This window comes from Gambusia affinis, linkage group LG21, assembly GCF_019740435.1.
Source record: "Gambusia affinis linkage group LG21, SWU_Gaff_1.0, whole genome shotgun sequence".
NCBI lineage: Eukaryota > Metazoa > Chordata > Actinopteri > Cyprinodontiformes > Poeciliidae > Gambusia > Gambusia affinis.
In genome coordinates, this window is record NC_057888.1 from 13,449,559 (window position 1) to 13,470,839 (window position 21,281).

Genomic DNA, 21,281 nt, shown 5'->3' on the forward strand with positions numbered 1-21,281 from the left:
GATTTATTGGGTTTTGGAGATAAAAAAACAAAGTTGATTAAGGGATCTGAAAAGTCGATATATGTAGGGGCAATTTGGATAAATTAACGACAGTGCTTCTTTCCACATGTTTCAGATAACGTTTTGAAACTAAATAAGTGGATTTATTTAGTCAAAAATGAAATTACATTTTGGGTAATTTGCATATTTCTGGTTATGTTCCAAAAATGTTTCTCACTTTTTCAGCATCTTTTTATTGCCTCATACCGATGCATTCCTCTATTATTCTTTAGGTGTGGTCTCCCAGCCACTATATGGTTTATGTTGTTTTTCTGTGATACACATGCATGTCAAAGGATTTTTGTTTTCAGCAGCTGAAATGTAAGATCCTGTTAGGTGTGATTTCTCATCGCAGTGCCCCTCTTAGAGCAGGTCGGGTTTCAGATCCTGGAGCTCCACTCCCATGGAGGCGGAGTTAAACCTCCGAAACTGCTCCGACTCCCTCAAACGTGTCTTTTGGAACCGATCGCAGAGAGGGCCTGGGAGGATCGGATCGCATCGGATCGTCACCGGATTACCGAAGATTACCACAGGAACAGATCCTGCAGCGACCGACGGACACAGGTGAGTAAAAATACCAAGTGCTGTTTGGGTTTGTTGTTCCGAACCTCCTATGAACTGAAATGATCGCAGCAGCAGCATGCATGCATGCAAAAACATCAACTGAGACAAACAGAGGATTTAGTGTAGAGGTTGTTGTTTTGGAAGTACACGACAGAAGCTAACTCTCTTCATGCGCACTGTGCATGAATGTGCATGTGGTTTGCATGCTTTCCCGTGCTGTGGTGTCACAAAGCGTCACGCATAATCTGCTGAATTTCTGGTTTTTGTCGAACGTTAACTGCATGCATAATTCACAGTCACACAGTTTTAAAGAGGCAGCAGCAGCCGCAAACTTGCCACCCGATTCTTCACGCTTCAAAGAGCCTCCGTGCGAAAAAGTCTGGGGATTTTTTTTTTTTTTTTTTTTTGTCGAATTGGGTTTAGATGCACGCAGGCAAAGTGCAGTAGTCTTTATGTGCAGGAATGTTTATGTGTGAGAGGTGAAAACCTGGAAATACAGTGTCTAGAAACCCCCGCCCCTCAAGAAAACCAACATGATTGTTGTGTAAACTTCGTAGTAATTGACTGCAAATACAGATGAAGCCTGGTCGTGTGAATGAAACATGTCTAAGTCTAATTTTGTTTTCCTTTTTCAGCTCCTTAAGGATCAGCAACTGCATTTTTCATTTTCCCCACTATGGCTGAGACTAAGGGGAAGTTTGACTTCGCCATAGACCGAGGAGGCACCTTCACCGATGTGTTTGCACGTCTGCCTGATGGCCGTGAGAGAGTCCTTAAACTGCTGTCCAGAGACCCACAGAACTACAAAGACGCTCCCACCGAGGGCATCCGCCGGGTCTTGGAGGAGGTAAAATGAAGGCGATGCATTTTTTTTTTATTATTATTATTTTTCCTGAATCATTGTCTTGTGGTGGAAGTTCTAAATATTCTGCAGCTTTGAACTAGACTTAGAAAGTATTATGTAAACATACAGCGCCTTCCAAAGATACTTATAATCTTTGAACCTTTTCACATTTTGTTACCACCTTTCATTGTAATCTTAGCTTCAGCTCATTTAGGGGGTATCATTCCGTTTGGCACATCTTGATACTTAAGCTTTATTATCCATTGCAAAAGCTCACCCAGATTGAATGTGAATAAATTCTCAATTGAATTTAGGTCCTAGCTTTGACTGTGCCATTCTCACACATGAATAAATTTTGACCCAAGCCATTCTGTTGTAGCTCTTGTTTCGGTCATTGTCCTACTGGAAGATAAATCTCCACCCCCGTTTCAAGTTAAGTCTTTTCCACTAATTGGAGTTTTTTTCTTTTTCTTTTCAAAACTGTTTTGTGTTGAGCTTCATCCACCTTCCCAGTACAAACTGTCCTGTCCCTGCTCATAATGTTGCCACCACCATGTTTTACTGTGTGCATAGAACAATGAGGGGGATGTTTAGCTTTGGATGTAGAGCAAACAATTTAATTTGCCTCCATCAGACCAGAATAGGTTCTTTTTTCCAAAACATTAAATTATGTGGATTTAATCTGCCAAAATGTAAGGCTGCTTGTGAAATACTGTGATTTTGCAAAGCACTGGGCAACATTCTTAACAACTGCGATTAATGTGTTTGCGTGGCTTTTACTGCAGGAATCGGGGCAGCTCTTCCCTCGTGACCAGCCTGTTGACACCGCCCTGATTGGCTGGATCCGAATGGGCACCACCGTGGCAACCAATGCCCTGCTGGAGAGGGAAGGAGAACGGACTGCACTGCTGGTCACAAAAGGTTTCAAGGACCTGCTGCACATTGGCACACAGGCCAGGCCCAAACTTTTTGATTTGGTAACGTTTGTCTTCTTGTTGTATGATATTCACTCTTTAAACTCTTCTACTAAGTTAGACTTCTGTTTCTGCAGCATGAGGTTTAGGTATTATGTTGCAGAGCACCGTGGCAGCCCCTGGAGTTTCCGCCCATGACCCGTTGTACCATTAACTGTTGGGGTCACTTATCTACTAAGCCTTGTTGCGAAACTGCGAACGAAAATCTTAAAAGATTTTTTTCACAGGACTTGTCTGGTCCCTCTCTTCACTACATCTGCTTGACCTTTACATGCAGGCGGTCGCCGTCCCTGATGTGCTTTATGAGGAGGTCATAGAGGTGGATGAGCGAGTCGTCCTCTGTCGAGACGACTGCCAGCTGCCCAGGAAAGATCCCAAACGTATTGTAACAGGTGTTTGCAAAGTTCAATTATTCCTCTTTTTCATCAGTGTTTCATATATTTCATTGAGTATCTTAATTGTTGGCTTCCTTAATGACATCAAAGTTGGACATTAGAGTGTTTTGCAAAGAAAGAAGCATTCATAAAGTCAATGTTTACTACTCTTTCTGCTTTAATTTAGGAGGCATTTCTTTAGCAATTATACTTTTACTGCATCTGTCAGGATAAGAAACAACTCCCGAAAATGTTGCTGGTATTTTTTAGATCACCCCTACACCTTTGGGTTGGCCATTGTGGAGGAAGATATTTTGAAAGAGTTGCCATACATTTTAGATTGAAACTTCATTAGAAGAATCATCAACTATATTTTCATGGTTTTGAGAAAAAGTGCTTTGTTCCAATCTGAAACCAAAGCCTTTGTGGCCTGATTTCACCTGTTTCCTATCCTCAGCTGCTTCACCAGTTCATGCCTTCTGATTTGAATGATCAAGTTTGAATGTTACGTTTGCAAACATTAACAAGTTTTCCTGTGGGCCAAATGAAAGTTACATATTAACAGGTTATAAAAAAAACTGTTAGTGGTTGTTTTCTGTCAGAAACTGATCAGAGGTTAGAGTTATTAAGTTCTGGAAAGGAAAATGGTTGTAAATTTCAAAATCTCGTGTTGAGACAGTTGTTGCTTTTTGGTTGTGTGGCTAATGGTTGTATTAGTATTTAAAACATCATAATTATATTTATGGCTGGATAACAAGAAGGTTTGACATATTACGTCAGAGGTGCTCGAACATCGTTTTGAGCTTTCATCTCGTTTCTATCATAATAACTTGCTTGATTTGTAAATGTTTCCATCTTTCTGAAGATCTTGGAGTTAATATAAAGGTTTCCATTCTTAAACAGAGACTAATGTTTACAGTTTTTATTTGTGCTAATATTGCTGGTTAATAGCGCTGGAGGCTAAAACCCGGCTAAAAAAATCAAACAAACTGTGATTGGTACACAAAACAAGCCAACAGCCTGTTTTGTTTTGTTTTGCTTTTCTCTTTAGGCAGTACAGGTGATTCTCTGGAGGTGTGGCAGGAACTGGATCTGGAAAAAGTGGAAAAGGACCTGAAAGGAGTTCTGTCCCGCGGTATCTCCAGCGTCGCCGTCCTCCTCCTCCACTCGTACACGTCAGTAAGGCCATCGTCCTCTTTTAGATTTCAGACTGAGCCCTTGTTCTTTGGTAACTAAATTCTCTTTTACTATCTCACCACATTTTCCCTGCTTCTAATCCACTATTTTCTTAACAGCTGATATGTGATTATATAACTCCCTGAGATCCCGGGATCTCTCTGTCTCTTATGGGGGAGTTGCTCTGTATGTCCAGTAAGCTCTCGTCTATTATCTGTGAAGCTTATACAACCTTCTGGGTAAAAGGTCATGTTTTCCTCTCCTGCCTCTCCTTCTTCACGTAGACATCAAACCCGATTATTCCTAGAAATCTCTTTGCTCTTGAGGAGACAGTCTGATTTATCTTAAAGTTTTTGATGTAAAAGAGTAGAATGGGTGAGACACTCTTTGCTTTTATCTCATTCTTCACTCAGATATGTCTAAAAGTGTGATCAAACAAACACAGTGAGCCAGATGTTTGACTCAGGTTTGATTTTCTGCTGGTTTCAGCTGGTCCGATCATGAGAAAGCGGTGGGCTCCCTCGCCCGTCGTCTGGGTTTCACTCAGGTGTCTCTCTCCAGCGAGGTCATGCCGATGGTGCGGGCGGTCCCTCGGGGCTACACGGTCTGCACGGACTCCTATCTCACACCCAAAATTCATCAGTATTTAAAAGGATTCACTTCCGGTTTCAAAGGTGGCCTGAAGGTACTGTTTTAAATTATTATTGGTATTTTTATAGATTTTTTAAATTTAATTTTGGGCATCAAAAAAATAACTTGTGTATTTTAATTTAAACTTTCTAGGCCTGAATTTCCTAATTGGATCTTTTTTTAGGATGTCAATGTGCTGTTCATGCAGTCAGATGGAGGTCTGACCCCCATGGAGCAGTTCTGTGGCTCTAGAGCCATTCTCTCCGGCCCCGCAGGGGGCGTGGTGGGATACGCCGTCACCTCCTACAGCCAAATGGAGAAGAAGCCTGTGATTGGATTTGATATGGGCGGTGAGTGTGTGAGATTATGTCCTTTTTCTTCCACCTTCCAGTTACATGTTAACTTTGTTTCTTTCACAGTAAATCTAAGCCAAAAAACAAAAAACATCCCAGAAGCATAAACGTCTGGGATGTTTATGCTGTAACATCCCAAAAGGTTAAAGGCTTCAAAAGAATTTGGTGAAGTACAAATATACCACTCGAGACTTTCTATTCCATTTATTTTTTAAATTATTTTTTTAATCTTCATGTTTTGTGCCAGCCTGGGATCTTTCTGGACAGAGTTTGCATGTTCTCCCTGTGCATGCGTGGGTTCTCTCCGGGTTCTCCGGCTTCCTCCCACAGTCCAAAAACATGACTGCTAGGTTAATTGGTCACTCTAAATTCTCCCTAGGTGTGAGTGTGTGTGCATGGTTGTGTGTCCTGTCTGTCTGCGTGTTTCCCTGTGACAGACTGGCGACCTGTCCAGGGTGAACCCCGCCTCTCACCCGGAACGTTAGCTGGAGATAGACACTGACCCCACTAGGGACAAAGGTGTTAGAAAATGAATGGATGGATGTTTTGTGTTTCCCGCCAGGAACCTCCACCGATGTGAGCCGCTATGCTGGCCAGTACGAACATGTGTTTGAGGCCACGACGGCTGGAGTCACCCTGCAAGCACCTCAGCTGGACATCAACACCGTGGCTGCAGGCGGGGGGTCCCGACTCTTTTTCAGGTGAACTTACCCTTGAAAGAGGAATTTATTCATCTTTTAAATGAACTCTTACGAATTCTTATTTGCATTTCCCTGGCATGTTTATGAATTTTTTTTTGCTTTTTCCGCCCTCCTCCCCAGATCAGGGATGTTTGTCGTAGGACCAGAATCTGCAGGTGCACATCCAGGACCGGCCTGTTACAGGAAAGGTGAGATTACAGACTGACCTCCATGGTCAGTTAATAAACATGAATGCGTTTCATTTTTTGGCTTTATTGAATCTTCCTTTTATACCTCGCCCTTTTAATCTCCATGACGTTAGGCAATAATCCGCAGTAACAGAGCTGGGGTTCCGTCCCACCAGCCTCCTCTGAGTTAATAATCTGCTTAATGTACATAAAAGAGAAAAAGTGGATTCAAGTTCTGCTTGCATAACTCAAGCTTGTATCATGCGAAAGCTATAAAGCAGGAATAAAGAGGATGTCTTTCAGAAACCATCTAGATTCATGATCAACGACCGATTTCCACTTTTGTATTGCAGAATAAGTAAAAGTAAAAAGATAAAAACAAGGCTGAAGCTGAGAATATAACACAAACAAATATCTTACATTTTTGTAACAATGCCTTTTAGTAACCATTTTCTGGTCAGATTTTTTTCCCCTTTTTAAAAAAATTTTAAATGTATTTTGCAGGTGGCCCTCTGACTGTGACCGATGCCAACTTAGCTCTGGGTCGCATTCTTCCTCAATTCTTTCCAAAAATCTTCGGCCCCGCTGAGAACGAACCGTTGTCGTTGGAAGACACCATGACGCATTTCCGTCGTCTCACTGAGGAGATCAACAGCTTCCTGTCTGCAAGTCAGACCCAGGTCCCACTACTTAAAGGTTTTCATTTTAGCAACACTAATGGCAAACAGTGAGGTAAGAGACTTATTATTAATGTTTTCAAATAAAGGCCAATGGGGCCACAAGCTCCCAGAACAACATGGTCCCAGGCAGCCAATCAACGATGAGCGTGGAAGACGTCGCGATGGGATTCATTCGTGTTGCTAACGAGGCGATGTGTCGACCAATCAGGGCTTTGACGCAAGTAAGCTATTACAGCGCTGCGGGATTTTAGGATTACTGATAAGGAATTAAGGAATTTTGTGTTAGCTTTCTTCTTCTAAAAACCTAACAGGCCAAAGGTCATGACACGTCTCAGCATGTGCTGGCGTGTTTCGGCGGTGCAGGAGGCCAGCATGCCTGCTCTATAGCCCGAGCTCTGGGAATGAAGACCGTCTTCATCCATAAGTAAGATTAATAAGTGGGGAAGGAGGGTTAAGTTGCTGTACAAGAATATTTTGTTGCTTAAACTGGTTTGTTGGAGTGTGTGTGTGTGTGTTTGTGCTGCTCTCAGGTACAGCGGTGTCCTGTCAGCATACGGTCTTGCCCTGGCAGACGTTGTGGAAGAGGTGCAGGAGCCGTGCTCCCTTAAGTACGAGCAGCGGTGTTTCAGCGAGCTGGACCGCAGGATGGAGCAACTCTGCAGACGCTGCCGCAACACGCTGTCCGAACGCGGCTTCTCGAGGTCAGAGCCAACAAAACTCAGCAAGCGAAAATAACCGATAGATTTTCTTCCTAAAAAAGAGGGATGAAGTACCTTCAACCACTGCTTTACCTCTTTGCTATATGAATGATTGAATCCTAATTTTTAAATGTTACCTAGCTGTCTCTGATTAACATTGACTGTTGACAGTAACATAATCCAACTCTCTGGGACTTCTCTTGTCGTGCCCAGTGGTCAGATATCTACTGAGGTTTTCCTCCACCTGCGTTACGAAGGCACCGACTGCGCCCTCATGGTTACGGCTGACGGTTACCCCAGAAACGCCCACTCCTGTCGAGCCGGCGACTTCAGCAGCGCTTTCGCCAAACGGTCTGCCGAGTCCCTTTATTTATGCCTGTTTTAGTGTAAATCAGCTGACTTTTCTTCATGGGAATAAGTCATGTTTTGTTTTTGTTGCAGTTATTTGAAGGAGTTTGGGTTCACCATCCCAGACAGAGCCATCATGGTGGACGACATCAGAGTGAGAGGCTGTGGAAAATCTGGGATCAACTCCATGCATAAATCAAAGACGGGACACAAACAAGCCAAACCTGTCATGGTAGTCAAGAACATACGCACATATAATAGTAGCCATCCTTGCTGTTAAAATTTCACGCCAAAGGTGTGCTGTTGTCTTCCTGTGTAGATGACCAAATGTTTCTTTGAAGACGGTTACATGGACACCAGTGTGTTTCTGTGGGAAGAACTGCCATGTGGCAAAAGCATCCAAGGACCGGCCATCATCATCGACAAAAACAGGCAAGCTTTTCTCTAGAGATGGACTGGTTGCCCTTCATCAAGGTTCACGGAGGTGTTAGCTGAAGGGAAGTTTTTGAGCCTAAAACCAGGGTTTGTTCAGCCGCTTGAAAGCCCTGACAATGCTTGAACTTCAATTAGGAATTTCAGTTAGGAACGTCAATTAGGTGTTTTCAAAGTTTGGAAAGTTCTTGATTTCTGTATAAAGTCCTTGAAATTTCTTGATATTCAAATTGCAAATTTTTGCTATAAAGACAGTTGAAACCAGATATCAAATACCTAACAAGAAGACAGTCTTATTTTTTTCACTATCTGAAGAAAATTTGACTAAATGTTTTTTTGCTTTAGGTCAATTAGGATTACCAAAATTATTTCTATTTGGTAAATGGCAGAAAAAGTGGCAAGGCCATTTTTTAATTTTATTTTAGAATGTTTATTATTCCTAATTGATCTGTGTAACTGAAATAAAGGTTGGGTCATATTTTAAATGTTAAGCATCACCCATTTAAATTGGACAATTATTATATATATATTTTTTGGACATGTAGTTCTATGTTCAGACCATTCAAGTATAGAGAGCGACATTTCAAAACATAAAATCTTGCTATACTTTTGTTTACATCGTTCCTGCTGTAGGATGTAGAATACTGTCACAAGACATTATTAATAAAGCTAAAGAACTAGAAAATTTCAGAAGAAATTTAAACCGGGCCTGCCAAAGTGTGCCTGTCGTTTGGAACCCCGTGTTCTGATGCTAAAAATTAGCATCAACGTTACACACTAGCATGTTGAGTGACGTGGACTTACTCCATTCAGTGTGTTAAAATTAGTGTATAAGCTAAAATTAGTCAAAATGCTAATGTTAGCTTAATGCTAATGTTAGCTTAGCAATAGTATCAATGTTAAGCTAACATTAACATTAACCTCTAATTAGCATCTAGGGAGTTCGATGCCAGAAAATAATGCTAATCTCTTTAACACCAAATTAGTGACAAGTAATATTATTGTTTATAAAACATATGCTCTTTTGAAATGCTGCTCATCTGCTTAGACACAAGCAATTTACAGTTGATAAATTTTGCAAAAGTGAAACTGGTTGAAATCTATTTTTGCTTAATTAGTATTGTTTTATTTACACACAAATTCTCCATTATGACAATGTGGAAAAAAGTTTTCAAGTGCTGTGAGAATAATCTCTTACTGTGAGGATGACGTAAATACATCATGCCTAAACCTGATTATTTTTTTTTTCCTGCTCTTGAGTTCAGAATATTAAAATCTTTGCGTTTGTGGATTAAATTCATTCATAAGTAAGCTGCAAGTTTACCATCTCTTCTTTCATCTCCGTCAGCACCATCCTGGTGGAGCCGTCCTGTGCGGCCCGCCTGACAGAGGACGGCGACGTCTGCCTGGCTGTCGGCTCAGACTCTCAGTGCGCCATCGGCACTGAGCTCAACACCGTGCAGCTCTCCATCTTCTCCCACCGCTTCATGAGCATAGCAGGTGGGACGGCACTTTCAAAACAATGTTCAGAGGGATTAGAGATGCGATTGTGAAGGAAAGTTGCTGACCGGTATGTTTGTCCTGCGGACCGTTGCAGAGCAGATGGGCAGAGTCCTCCAGAGGACCTCCATCTCCACGAACATCAAGGAGCGTCTGGACTTCTCCTGCGCTGTGTTCGGGCCCGACGGAGGCCTGGTGTCGAATGCGCCTCACATCCCTGTCCACCTGGGGGCCATGCAGGAGACCGTCCAGTACCAGGTGATTAGCAGGACCACTCCTGAGTGCAGAAACTGACACCAAGTCTTAGTGTTTCATGTCCAGTGTTTTTCCTTCTGTTTGTGCAGATCAGATCACTGGGAAACGAGCTGAGAGAAGGAGACGTGATTCTGAGTAACCACCCGTGCGCCGGCGGCAGCCACCTCCCGGACTTGACCGTCATCACACCGGTCAGGCTTTCGGTTCTTCTCTAATGTCCTCATCTGTCCCCATTTCTGTCCTCTCTTCACTATTGTCATTCTTCTGTCTCTCAACCCAAAGGTGTTTCGAAAAGGAGTCAACAGGCCTGTCTTCTTTGTGGCCAGCAGGGGGCATCATGCCGACATCGGAGGCATCACTCCGGGCTCCATGCCCCCCCACTCCACTTCCCTTCAGCAGGAGGGGGCAGTCTTTGTTTCATTTAAGCTCGTCACTGGGGGAGTCTTCCAGGAAGAAGGTAAAAAGACCAACATGTCTTCCGCTGTCCGTTAGAATGGGGATGTTTTCCTGCGGAGTTTATCTCCACCCCTCCCTCTTCCACTTGTCTCCATGCCAGCCGTCACCGAAGCTCTGATGGCTCCAGCTCAGCACCCCGGCTGCTCTGGGACTCGTAATCTCCACGACAACCTGTCAGACCTGCGGGCTCAGGTGGCAGCCAACCAGAGGGGCAGCCAGTTAGTGGGGGAGCTGATCGACTGCTACGGGTTAGACGTGGTCCAGGCCTACATGGGATACATCCAGGTAAACATTCCTGCAAGTCAATAGAAAGGTTCAGAGTAGATACCACTGAAACTTAAAATTCATGATTTTATCTTACCAAATCCGATTCCCGTAATTTCTCACTTACTTAATAGCTAAGAATAGAAAATATTTTCAAAAAATGCTTTTTATTTCAGTCATTCATTCTATGAGTTGACCTGAATTTAAAGAGCAAATAAATAGAAACTGTAAAACAGGATGGTAGGCCTTTGCTGGGATGACAAGGAGTGCACAGGTTAAAATCTTTTTTTTTTTTAAATCTTCAAAAACAGTCAAATTGATTAATGACTAAAATTAATTTATCACCCAGTTCTACTTCAGAATTCCCTGAAAAGTTTCCCTCTTTTCTTTTTCGTTTTGTCACATTTCATCCACAAGTTTCAGTGTATTTGATCAGGATTTAATCTGACTGGCCAAAAAGAAATTAATTTGGAAGCGAAAAGAAAAACTAAACATTTCTTGTGTTGTCTTAGAAATAAAACTCTGAAATATGTGGTGCATATTTGGATTCAGCTTCAATGAATCAACACCTTGTAAAGCAACCTTTTCACAGGGAGCCGCAAGTCGAAAGTCTTTACCAGCTTGGCACTTTTGTGGGCTTTATATTGAGTCCAGAGGTCACTTCTAAACTCAATTTCTTTTCAGTTTAATGCAAGTGTGGACTTTGACTTGGCCGGCCCAACACATGAATAGACATTGATCTAAGCTGGTCATATTTGGTTTTGACTGACTGCTAGCAAAAATACACAAAAATTCTTGTAGCCTGGCCCATTATTCAACTCACAAAACAGACGATTGCAATTAAAGCCACTTTGTGAAAATAATTTCTTTTTGTTATTTCTTTTGTAGAAAACAAGAACAAAAAAGCAATTGTTGCCTCTCCCCAACCTAAAGTTGAAGTTTGTTTTTAATGTTCAGTGTAGCAGTGTACTGTCAAACCTTGACTGTAGCAGAGTTGATAGTGAAATATCTGAGGCTAAATACAAGACAATACCTGAAGAAATCCCGTGTTGTGATGTTTGTGTTCCAGAGTAACGCCGAGCTGGCTGTTAGGGACATGCTCAGAGAGTTCGCACAGCGCCGGCGCCGTCAGACCAGCGGCTCCTTGGACGTGGAATCAGAAGATTTTATGGACGACGGGACACCGATCAGACTCCGGGTTCAGATTAATGAAGAAGAGGTGAACTCTGAGCGTTCTGTCAGGATAATCTGAAGACACGAAGAGACGGCGGCCAATTGAATAAATCTTTTCCGTTACAGGGCAGTGCCGTGTTTGACTTCACAGGAACTGGAACCGAGGTGTGGGGGAACTGCAACGCTCCACGGGCCATCACCCTGTCCGCTCTCATCTACTGCCTGCGCTGCATGGTCGGCCAGGACATCCCTCTCAATCAGGTAGAAAGCGTCCAATCTTTGGCCTCCTTTAAAGTTTTTCTAATCCTAAACGGACGATTTTAAAGACAGCTTCCTCTTTTCGCTCACGAAGGGTTGCCTGAAGCCGATCAAAGTGATCGTCCCGCCCGGCTCCATCCTCCAGCCGTCCCAGAATGCAGCTGTGGTCGGAGGAAACGTGCTCACGTCTCAGAGAGTGGTGGATGTCATATTTAAGGCGTTTGAGGTTTGCTCCGCCTCCCAGGTGAGACAAACGTCAATTCTCATGTTCACTGGATCCTTAAAAGGTCTTAAATTCACGCATCTGAAGTTAAAGCCTTAAAAAAAAATCTTAAATTCTTTTTGTTTTTGTTTTTTAAAGTAAGTTGACTTTAAATACATTAATCAGAGGTCTTAAATTTTGTCTTGTTTGCATATTTTTACGCTTCCTTAACGCTGCACCGTCTTCCTCCGATCAGGGTTGCATGAACAACATTTCCTTCGGCAGCGAGCGAGTCGGCTATTACGAGACGGTCGCTGGGGGCGCGGGGGCGGGGCCCGGGTGGCACGGCCGGAGCGGCGTCCACTCTCATATGACCAACACCCGCATCACCGATCCAGAGATTTTGGAAAAAAGGTGAGACAGTTTGCTGAAGACGTGTCAGTTTGTCGTTTTTGTTTTCTTCAGTTGTTGATCCGTCTGCTGTCCAGGTATCCAGTGATTTTAGAGCATTTCTCTCTGCGACCCGGCTCAGGAGGCGCGGGAAAGTGCCGGGGAGGCGACGGCGTCATCCGTAAACTTCTGTTCAGGAACAAGGTGGTCCTGTCTGTCCTGACGGAGAGACGGGCCATCCGCCCCTACGGCCTCGAAGGTAATCACTGAAACCTGCTCCAGGTCTCCTCTGTGTGTTCATTTATTCCCTTCTCTTCCATTTATTGTAGTCTAAAAATTATTTTGGTCATGTTTCTCTCTGACGCTTAGGGGGCGAGGATGGCGCGACGGGGCTCAACCTGCTGCACAGAGCTGACGGTCGAATCCTCAACCTGGGAGCAAAGACCAGTGTCAGCCTTGAGCCAGGAGTAAGGAGAGAGGCGCACCAATCAGAGATTTTGCGGCCGATTTTCACATTTTGTAAACCTAAAAATAGGAATAAAATTGTTTTTCTTAAAATAAAAAAAAACATGCACACACACACACAACAGATTTTCCAGTTTTGTTTCGCTGTACTGAGGCCAAAAATGGCTCTTTCGATTGTAAATGTGGCAGGAAAATCCTGCTGGGAGAAAGGAAAAAATCTTTACATTAAAACTCCACAAAAACGGCATGAAGCATCTATGATCTGATACAATCTGTCCTGTGCCAGACAGATTATAGATCTTTTGCTTCTACAAACATAGTTATACTGTAGCACAAGGAGTACTGCACGTTATTCATAATACCCAGTTTTGTGTGCCTAATTTTGTTCGACATTAATTTAAATAACACATCCACTCCTGGTCTCCCCCTGCAGGACATGTTCTGTCTTTACACCCCTGGAGGAGGGGGGTTTGGGAGCGAGGGAGACCTGAAGAGCGGCGGACCTCAGAGCAAGCGAAGGCGTCTGAATGAGGTGTTCACTGAAAGGGGCAGTGTGTTTGAATACAGAATGGCTCAAGAGGGAGTGTAAAGAGAAATGATGAAGAACTGGAAGGCCAGAGAAGAGAAAATCGTGGGAAACAAGAGTCAGACTCTTCATCAAATGGAATTACCAAAAGATATGAAAAGAAAGTTAAAGGTGAAACTGTGACAGGCATCCTTTCTAGCATTATAGTGTGAAAAAAAAGACGCATATTAAAGGTTTGACAAGAAATCTTGAATCAGACCAGAATAATGGATCAACCTCCTGAACTATGAATGTTTCTCTGTGAAATTTCACTTTTTGTCGGCTGTATATTCCTGAATCCATCACGTTTCACACTGGTATTTTAATCCAGACCTCTGAGTTTGCAAAAAACACAGTGCGCATTTCTGAATGCTGTTTTTAGCAAATGTCAAGATGAACTTCAGTGATATGTGAATTGTTGAGCAAGCACTTTTCTCAAGCCAACAATCTGTTCTTTGTACCTCTTTAAAAAAAAAAAAAAAGTGTGATAAATAAATCCCATTTGTTAACAGAAAATTGTTTAAATTCCATGTTTTGGAAACACAAAAAAACAATTTCCACAACTGCAAACTTGATGCGTGACAGGTAGTCGCAACCAGAAAGGTTAGAGTGGTTGCGTTCGATTAAAGCGTCGTCCCCCTCCTCCCACCTTTGGTGTCAGGAATGATCATGAGCAGAGGGAGGAGGGATGGCGAGGGAGGGAGTGCATGCAGGCAGGCATGCATGTGTAGGCAGCTGATACAGAGATAGTGGTCACAGCAGGGGTCAGGGGAATCAGCGGGAGGCTGACGACTGCTGGACTGCTGATGTAAATCAGAGTGCTGCAAGAGAAAGAGGAGCGCTGGAAACTCCCAATTTCTGAACTCAAGTTCCTGTAGCAAAAATGGTCAACTGGAGATGATTTAAAAAAACAAAAAAAGTGAAGAGAGTACATGTTACACTTCATCTTTTCTAAATTCAAAATATGCATGAATATTTTAATACTGATCCCAGTGCTAAAACGTCTTCATTTTGTTTCGATGGAGTCCTTTTGGAGTGTTTTGTTGCCACGCTAATAATCGCCGCTCCACTAAGAAATTCCAGTTCTGGTAAATAAATATACTTGTTTTTTAAATTTTACACTTTTTCAGATTTATATACTCAAGCCGGAGAAAATTACAAAATATTTATAGGGCTGCATTATTTTTGCTTAGCCACATATTTAAAATCAGTGCCCTTACAAATTATAACTTCTTTTTTTTCTTTATGTCGCCTTCATAATTACAGCTTCAAATTGTCAACAAAAATTCTTTACCAGAAGCATATAGGATTATTGTACCCAATCTTTGAAAAAAATAACAAACAATGCAATGAACCTAAGTCAGTTTTGTTAAAATGTAAATTTTATTTGTTCTGAGCAGCACTGTTAAAATAAACTTTTTAGAAACTTGTTAAACTTCAAGAGATCTCTACAGATGTGTAAACTTTAATGATGCATAGTTACTTTTTGGTCAGTAGTTAAAGATGATGGGAAGCCTGTATTACATTCTTCGGTCAAGGTAAGGAAACATCTAAAAGAGGTGTCCTTTGGAAGATCATCAGGTAAATAGTGCAAGACAAAATGTAGAAAAGAATGGAATTGTTAAAGCTAAATTTTCCATTATTAGCATCACACTGGTGCTGAGTGTTCTAAAAGTGAGTTCAAGTGATTTCAAAATGTGTTGGATTTTCTTGGCTTTCTTTTGCAAGCAGTTAAAAAAAGAGAGACATCTGTAAACAAGGAAGGTAAAACTTTTACATATATCCTAAAGATCAGCTCTCACTTAAGGCCAGCCTGAGTAACGCAACGTGAAAAAAAAAAACCCGATAGCCATCAGTAACAAACTCCTTGCCATTTTGGACTTCGCAGGTGGTTTTTTCCACGAGTCACCATGTAATACATTCAATAGTCACAGTGGATAGACAGCATTAAAAACAATCCTCAAGACATTGTATAAAACAACTGTGCAAAAAAGATCTGCAGTGCAAAGAGTCTGTAGCAGCACAACGTTTCACTGAAACATTGAGGTAGATATCTGTTGGGTTATATAGCTTTTTTTTAGGTAGTTTTGCTTCAATGAAACTCAATGCTGAAGGCAGAATTGCAATTTGTTTTAAAACACACTAACATGTAAATAAAAAATGAGAATAAAAAAAACAAGAAAAACCAGCTTCTGGCTAGCAAGAAACCATCAAAGAGATTGTCTGGAGCTTATTGTTTACTTCCTGTTTGGATTCCTTGTTTGGTGTGTGAATGACTCAGTACTGGTGATACCTGTTGAGAGGAGTCCCGTTCTGCAGGGTGTACTGGCTCTGCGGCTGGTGATGCGAGTAAGTGTTTTGATTAACGGGCAGCAGTGCATCGAACACGCTCTTATTTGGGGGAACCGACTGCAGCATGTTGTCCAGGTCCATGAGAAGAGGAGGGGCCTGAACCGAGACTCGCCTGCTGGGGAGAATTGGCCAATAAGACTGACCTATGAAGTGGGCAGGCGCCATGGGAGAGCTACTGTAGCTGTAAAGTGGTAGTCCGCCATGCAGCGGCATTAAGGGGCCTCCGTTAAACCGCATGCTGGGTGGGGCGACTGCATTTGGGGGAGCATACTTGGCGTAGGAGGTTGGAAGCTCCCACGGAGGAGCAACACTCTCCCGTCTGGCAGATTTGTGCAACGGCGGTCTGTATTCCTCATACCCATCAGATCCTGCTTCACCGTTGGGAGGAACACGCTTCCCAGTGTGGGACAAGCCTTTCCATTCCTCATCACAGGAGGAGGAAGAGGTTGAGGCAGGGCTTACCGAGCTGGCGGAGGAGGCGTAACGAGAGTGTGGAGGCGGCGAGGGCCGAGGGCGCTCCACCTCACCCCAGCAGTCTCTGCTCACATCCCCAGAAGCGCTCGTCGGCCGCAGGCTCTGCAGTAAGGAATCGATGGCAAAGGACGAGTCCAGCTTGGGCCTGAACAAGTCGCCCTGCGACGGTGAAGGATTTCCTGATGACACGTGCGGGAGAGAGGTCACACACTCAGTCGGAGGAGGGGGCGGCTCAGATTCCGGCTTGTGTCCCTGCAGGATGTAGGGGGCCAGATCCTGAGCGAAGATAGTCTCGTCTTGGCGTGACACAGCTGTGTTCTGCCTCTTCAGGAGATCCAGAGGAATACGGTTCAGGTCCACAGCCCAGAAGTTCCCTTTACCCTGAGGTTTGCCTGGATCCTTCAGCACCTGCAGTTCAAAAGAAAGATGCATTGCTGACTGTTTGACCTGACTACCCAGTCTGGCACAATGGGCTTAGTTTCACCAAAAGAAACTCATCACAATGGCCGCAAAATGCATAAACCGGTTGACCCTCAAATAATGTCAACCATTTTTATTGGCTCCTCTGGTGAAGCTGTATAAAAGCTGTGTGCCACTTACCGAATTAACATGATTTTACTTTGATACATTTACAAATATCATTACCACTTAACAAAAGCTACAAAGTGTTTCTAAAGCTCCATCTCACTCCAACCCATATATATGATATCTAAACATCATATATGATCCTTCTTGATGATGGCATTTGACAAAATGTAATGCTTATTGCTACATTTATTTCTTTTTTAGGTGGCTCTAATTGTGTCACTGTGAATTTTGTTTAGTTATCTCTTAATGCTGAACAAATGCCTCCAAATTAAGAGATAATACTTCTAAGTGTGGGTTTCTGTTACTGCAGCAGTATTGCAATTATTTAAAGGCTTTTCACACATATTGGCCTACAAATGGAACAAAGTTTCCTTGAAGGGAAACATCATGACATCAGCTTCTAGAATGGCCCCTTGAAGTCTTTGAAAGTGGAAGTATGAGAGTGTTACGTATACAAACCTTAACAAAGCAGTTGTAGGAGGAGAGGTTGTGTCGCACAGAATCTCGCCACCCTTTGTAGTTCCCTTTGAAAAATGGAAACAGGGTACTGATCTCCTTCAGGATCTGGAATAACAGCAAAGACCATCTCACTTCATGTTTGTTGCAGCACAGGAATGTCTCTCCGTTCTCCTCCCCCCAAAAATAATGATGTACAAACAGAAATATTAATAATGGAAATTACTACTTTGCAGTCAGAAAAGTCAAAAATAGTTGTGTGGGTTTTTTTTAAGCTTGTACTGTATATCTTATCTGTGTACTGATGCAGATCAGTGTCTGGCTTTACTATGGCCCAAGCTTATCAAAGCAAACCATGAGTGGCAGGAATGGTGGTCACCCAAGTGTCACAGAGAGGTGACTGTTTAGTGTCAGATCTTTCAATGTAAACGAGATGCCTGCATGTTTTTTTTTTTTTTTTAGTGTAACCAAAAGAAGTAGCCAGAATTTTTTAAGCGTAAAAGGTTTGGAGCCGTGCGTAATAGACTTTGTGCGCTATGCCAGATTAACTCCCTTTTTTATATTTAAGACCATTTACCTCTGATAGTGTAAGTTTCTTCTCTGGGGACCGCTGGATGACCATGGCGATCATAGCCAAGTAGGAATAGGGTGGCTTGGGGTACCGCTGGTAGTTCTTCTTCTTCCCACTACTGGAGCCGCTTTTCTCCCGTTCAGCCCTCCACGTCTCCCGCGTCACGTCCCGAAGCTTCGCGTTGGCGTCGTCGCCGTCCTGGTATGACGAGTGTGCTGGAATGGTTTGATCCACCAGTCCAGTGGCACCGCCACGGTGCTCGGTGCGTGCAGAGGGCTGCTGCTGGGGGGCCATCTCAGTCAGTTGTTGAGGCCGCTGCTGGGCTAGACCGCAGGAAGGAAAACCCCGCTGCACATTTCTGCAGAAGTCAAGTTGATGGTCGCGGTGTTCTCCACTGTGGCACAGAGCGGCTGGTGCCAGGCGGCTCTGCTCCGGCCAGTGCTTTGTCATGTTGATACAACCCCGGAGAAGAGGGGGAGAGTGATCGGCCAGGAGCGAGAAAGAAAGGGGGAGGGATAAGGGAGGTCGGAGAGTCGGTCCTTAACTTCTGGAAGACTGCTGGCTCCAGGCTGACTATTTGAAGAGCAAACAATTAACAGTTTCATGTAAATCCCGCTGCGTAACCGTGGAGGGGGGTCTGGCGCGTTATCTGAGAGCAGAGTGGCTGATCGCCCTGGGGGGTTGGGGAGGGTTTGCGCACAAAAAAGGACAGAGAAAGACAGTAAAATGCTATTATGATAATATTAACAAACCACTTGCAGCACAGATGTGGAAGAATTTGTTCTGGAACAACGCTTGGGAAATTTACGCACCAATGACTTAAGAAAGCGGCGTTTTTAAGGGACAAAAACATTGTTTATTGATAAAATTTAGTAGTGCGCAAAGGACTCATTTTGACTTAAACTTAAGAGGCGCATCTTTAATTTGTTGTTAATGTCAAACATTACAGATTGTGCGGGAAGGAGCGGGAGAGATTAGTAATCTCGATTAAAGCTAATCAACTATTTTCCGTGAGCAATATACAAAATTGTTGGCTAATATACAAACACTGAAAGATTCAATGTAGCTATTAAAAGACTATCCGTGTTCCTTTTACCTCTCACTTAGAAATGTATAGGCTACTGACGACAATATAACACACCTGCATGACCTGAGAATTTTCACTGCCCGAATTCACAAATTTATTTGGGAAATAAAATGCATTTAAGGGAGAAAAACAGATTTGTTCATCTTTTTTGGGGGGGTGACGTCACAGGAGGGAGAAGATTTCAACACTTCCAGCCGATGAGCGAGTTTCGGCAGAGAAAAATTTATTTGCTTCAAGCAGCAAAGATTTTAATTTAACATCTTTGATACTAAAATCTGAGCTTTAGAGTCCATCCTGGTCTTCTTCAGCTACCAATTCCACGTGTTTCTTGCTTACCTGAAATGCATGTAGTGCGTAGGTCTTTTGGTGCATATGCATATATGCATACTCTGAGCTGATACAATTTTCAGCGCAATGGTCGTTTCATTCAAAGGGAATGACATTATTTTAGATTTTAACGTTGGGATTAACGTATTTTAATAGTAAGAAGCCAGCTTGTTCCCCCTATATGCTTTTCAAATTCTCTAAAGGCAAGTCTTTCAACAGTTATTAAATATAAACAATCTATTTTAATTGTAAGCTTCTTGATCATCTGAACATAATTTGGCCCAATTGCTGAACACTCTGCCAGCAGGATTGTTTTCCACAGCAGGGATGGTAGGTGGGGCTCTCTAGGACTGTGCAGAAAGTCGTCGAGAGCTCAGAGACTAAAGTTTCGGGAATGCAAGTCCTTTGTTCAGGTTAATGTAGTGCTAATGTGTAAAAGTCTTGCTTCCCAGCAAGCCAGAGACAACAAGTTGGATTACAAGGAGCTCCCATGGAGGGTGGGGAGGGGGGAGCTGGAGACTGCTCCCACCCGGGAAGAGCTTCTTAGCATGAGAGGAAGCGGCTACTGGGCAGGCTTTCCATTCAAAAGCATGTTTGGGGTTTCTGATATGCTACAGGCTGTTAAGTGCTGTGCTTGGCAAAACCCTCATCCTCATACATGAACCAATGTTTCCACACCCAGTTGTTGGGGAAACTCGCTCACATTACAAATCCCCCAGAAGAATCAACAAAACTTAACATGTTAGCTGGAGATAAACTTGACTAATACTTTTTAAGGCACTAATTGCAACCGTTTTTTTTAATTAACTAGCACCACAGCTGCCCATAATTTAGTTTACTCCACAAATATTTGGGGGAAAAAAACTGTCTTCTTTAGAGACGCTGGCAAAAAGGACTCACCGCTTAATATTTCAGCTTTTTCCAGCTTGGAAGTAATATGCAAACTGTTTGAACTTGGCAGCTAAGATAAGCAACAAGTTTCACATCAACCACCTGCTACAATCTGCAGAGTTTTCTTCTCTCAGTTTGTCCCATTTTTACTGACACTTTGTCCCCCTCTAGTGGTTATTGTTCAACTGCCATCTTACATCCTCACTGCAACCTTTTGACCAATTTACTTGGTGAAACTTTGTTCTTACATGACTTTGTGCTCATAGAACTGAACAGGAAAGTCTGTGTTAAACATGAACGGAGAAGTTTTTGTTTCCAAAAACACCTAAAACTGTCAGGCTTTCTCTTCCTGTCTGCCGGAGTGGGAGCTAATAGGTTTTCACTGGATTAGCGAGTGAAGCAGGGGAAGAATGGGATGCCCTGTGAATAGAACAGCATCAGGGACAATTCTGTTCATCTTTGGGCTGATTGTGTCGTGACAAATCCCTCCTCGGCAGGCTTTAAATGCTTGCCGTGGAGGAAGGAGAAAGTGAAAGAAAGTCTTAATTATGCTGTGTGTCTCTGAAAGGTCCCTGCGTTCTTTTTCTTTTTCTACTGAAAAATAGGAAGAAGAATGAGCCTGCAGATAAACTTTGGGGAACATTTGATATCTGAATAACACGGAAAAATGTACATTTTAGAGAGAATTTACAATGCAGGTTCCCAAGGCATTTGGGAGAGTAGGAGGCCCACAGCATCACAGATTGGACACCATACTTAACAGTGGAAATTATGTACTTTTCCACAATGTAATTGTTCAGAGTCTACTAGTTGTTCAACCCAAAGGAATTCTCCTTCCTACACTTTTCTGACAGTGAGTTTCTTTTTTTTAGCACTCTTCCTTGTCTTGGTAGCCAGTGGCTATATGAAATGTTTGGTGTTATGTCATATTTATTCCCCCAAGGAAACAAGACACTACGCTAATTGAAATGTCCATAAAGCTTTGATATTCTGATAAAATTAAGTTAATTTTGCTTTTGTTCTGTAG

The 21,281-nt window shown here is 42.9% G+C and overlaps 2 protein-coding genes across 5 annotated transcripts; one reads left to right on the plus strand and one right to left on the minus strand.

Annotated features, from left to right (window-relative positions):
• The first annotated feature begins 462 nt into the window (after positions 1 to 462).
• On the plus strand, positions 463 to 14,394 carry oplah (5-oxoprolinase, ATP-hydrolysing). Of its 2 annotated transcripts, XM_044103933.1 has the most exons (28): positions 463 to 603; positions 1,239 to 1,450; positions 2,233 to 2,424; positions 2,699 to 2,813; positions 3,847 to 3,970; positions 4,461 to 4,656; positions 4,786 to 4,951; positions 5,517 to 5,655; positions 5,776 to 5,843; positions 6,327 to 6,502; positions 6,589 to 6,723; positions 6,814 to 6,926; positions 7,033 to 7,203; positions 7,414 to 7,551; positions 7,642 to 7,780; positions 7,868 to 7,980; positions 9,329 to 9,480; positions 9,578 to 9,738; positions 9,825 to 9,926; positions 10,018 to 10,192; positions 10,292 to 10,476; positions 11,525 to 11,674; positions 11,755 to 11,889; positions 11,981 to 12,130; positions 12,345 to 12,502; positions 12,577 to 12,737; positions 12,848 to 12,945; positions 13,377 to 14,394. In XM_044103933.1, the coding sequence occupies exons 2-28, from the start codon at positions 1,280 to 1,282 to the stop codon at positions 13,530 to 13,532; spliced, it is 3,939 nt and encodes a 1,312-aa protein (XP_043959868.1). In that variant the 5' UTR covers positions 463 to 603; positions 1,239 to 1,279; the 3' UTR covers positions 13,533 to 14,394. The 2 variants fall into 2 exon arrangements, with proteins under 2 accessions (XP_043959868.1, XP_043959869.1); XM_044103934.1 differs by lacking the exons at positions 463 to 603; positions 1,239 to 1,450; positions 2,233 to 2,424; positions 2,699 to 2,813 and having other exon boundaries at positions 3,876 to 3,974; positions 13,377 to 14,392.
• A 474-nt stretch (positions 14,395 to 14,868) lies between these two features.
• Positions 14,869 to 20,408, minus strand: foxh1 (forkhead box H1). Of its 3 annotated transcripts, none has more exons than XM_044103938.1 (4): positions 20,264 to 20,408; positions 17,956 to 18,518; positions 17,382 to 17,486; positions 14,869 to 16,742 (listed from the first exon to the last, which is right to left on the minus strand). In XM_044103938.1, exons 2-4 carry the CDS (start codon positions 18,397 to 18,399, stop codon positions 15,786 to 15,788), a joined length of 1,506 nt encoding a protein of 501 aa, XP_043959873.1. In that variant the 5' UTR covers positions 18,400 to 18,518; positions 20,264 to 20,408; the 3' UTR covers positions 14,869 to 15,785. The 3 variants fall into 3 exon arrangements, with proteins under 3 accessions (XP_043959873.1, XP_043959872.1, XP_043959871.1); XM_044103937.1 differs by having other exon boundaries at positions 17,956 to 18,522; XM_044103936.1 differs by having other exon boundaries at positions 17,956 to 18,622.
• Between the last annotated feature and the right edge of the window lie 873 nt (positions 20,409 to 21,281).

Excerpts from the sequence above, each read along its gene's own strand:
- oplah (XM_044103933.1), top strand. The coding sequence starts at position 1,280 with ATGGCTGAGACTAAGGGGAAGTTTGACTTCGCCATAGACCGAGGAGGC. Across the intron at positions 6,927-7,032 it reads AAGACCGTCTTCATCCATAA|GTACAGCGGTGTCCTGTCAG; the intron begins GTAAGATTAATA and ends TGCTGCTCTCAG. Across the intron at positions 11,675-11,754 it reads TTCAGATTAATGAAGAAGAG|GGCAGTGCCGTGTTTGACTT; the intron begins GTGAACTCTGAG and ends TTTCCGTTACAG.
- foxh1 (XM_044103938.1), bottom strand. The coding sequence starts at position 18,399 with ATGACAAAGCACTGGCCGGAGCAGAGCCGCCTGGCACCAGCCGCTCTG. Across the intron at positions 17,487-17,955 it reads AGAAACTTACACTATCAGAG|ATCCTGAAGGAGATCAGTAC; the intron begins GTAAATGGTCTT and ends CTGTTATTCCAG. Across the intron at positions 16,743-17,381 it reads CCTACAACTGCTTTGTTAAG|GTGCTGAAGGATCCAGGCAA; the intron begins GTTTGTATACGT and ends TTTGAACTGCAG.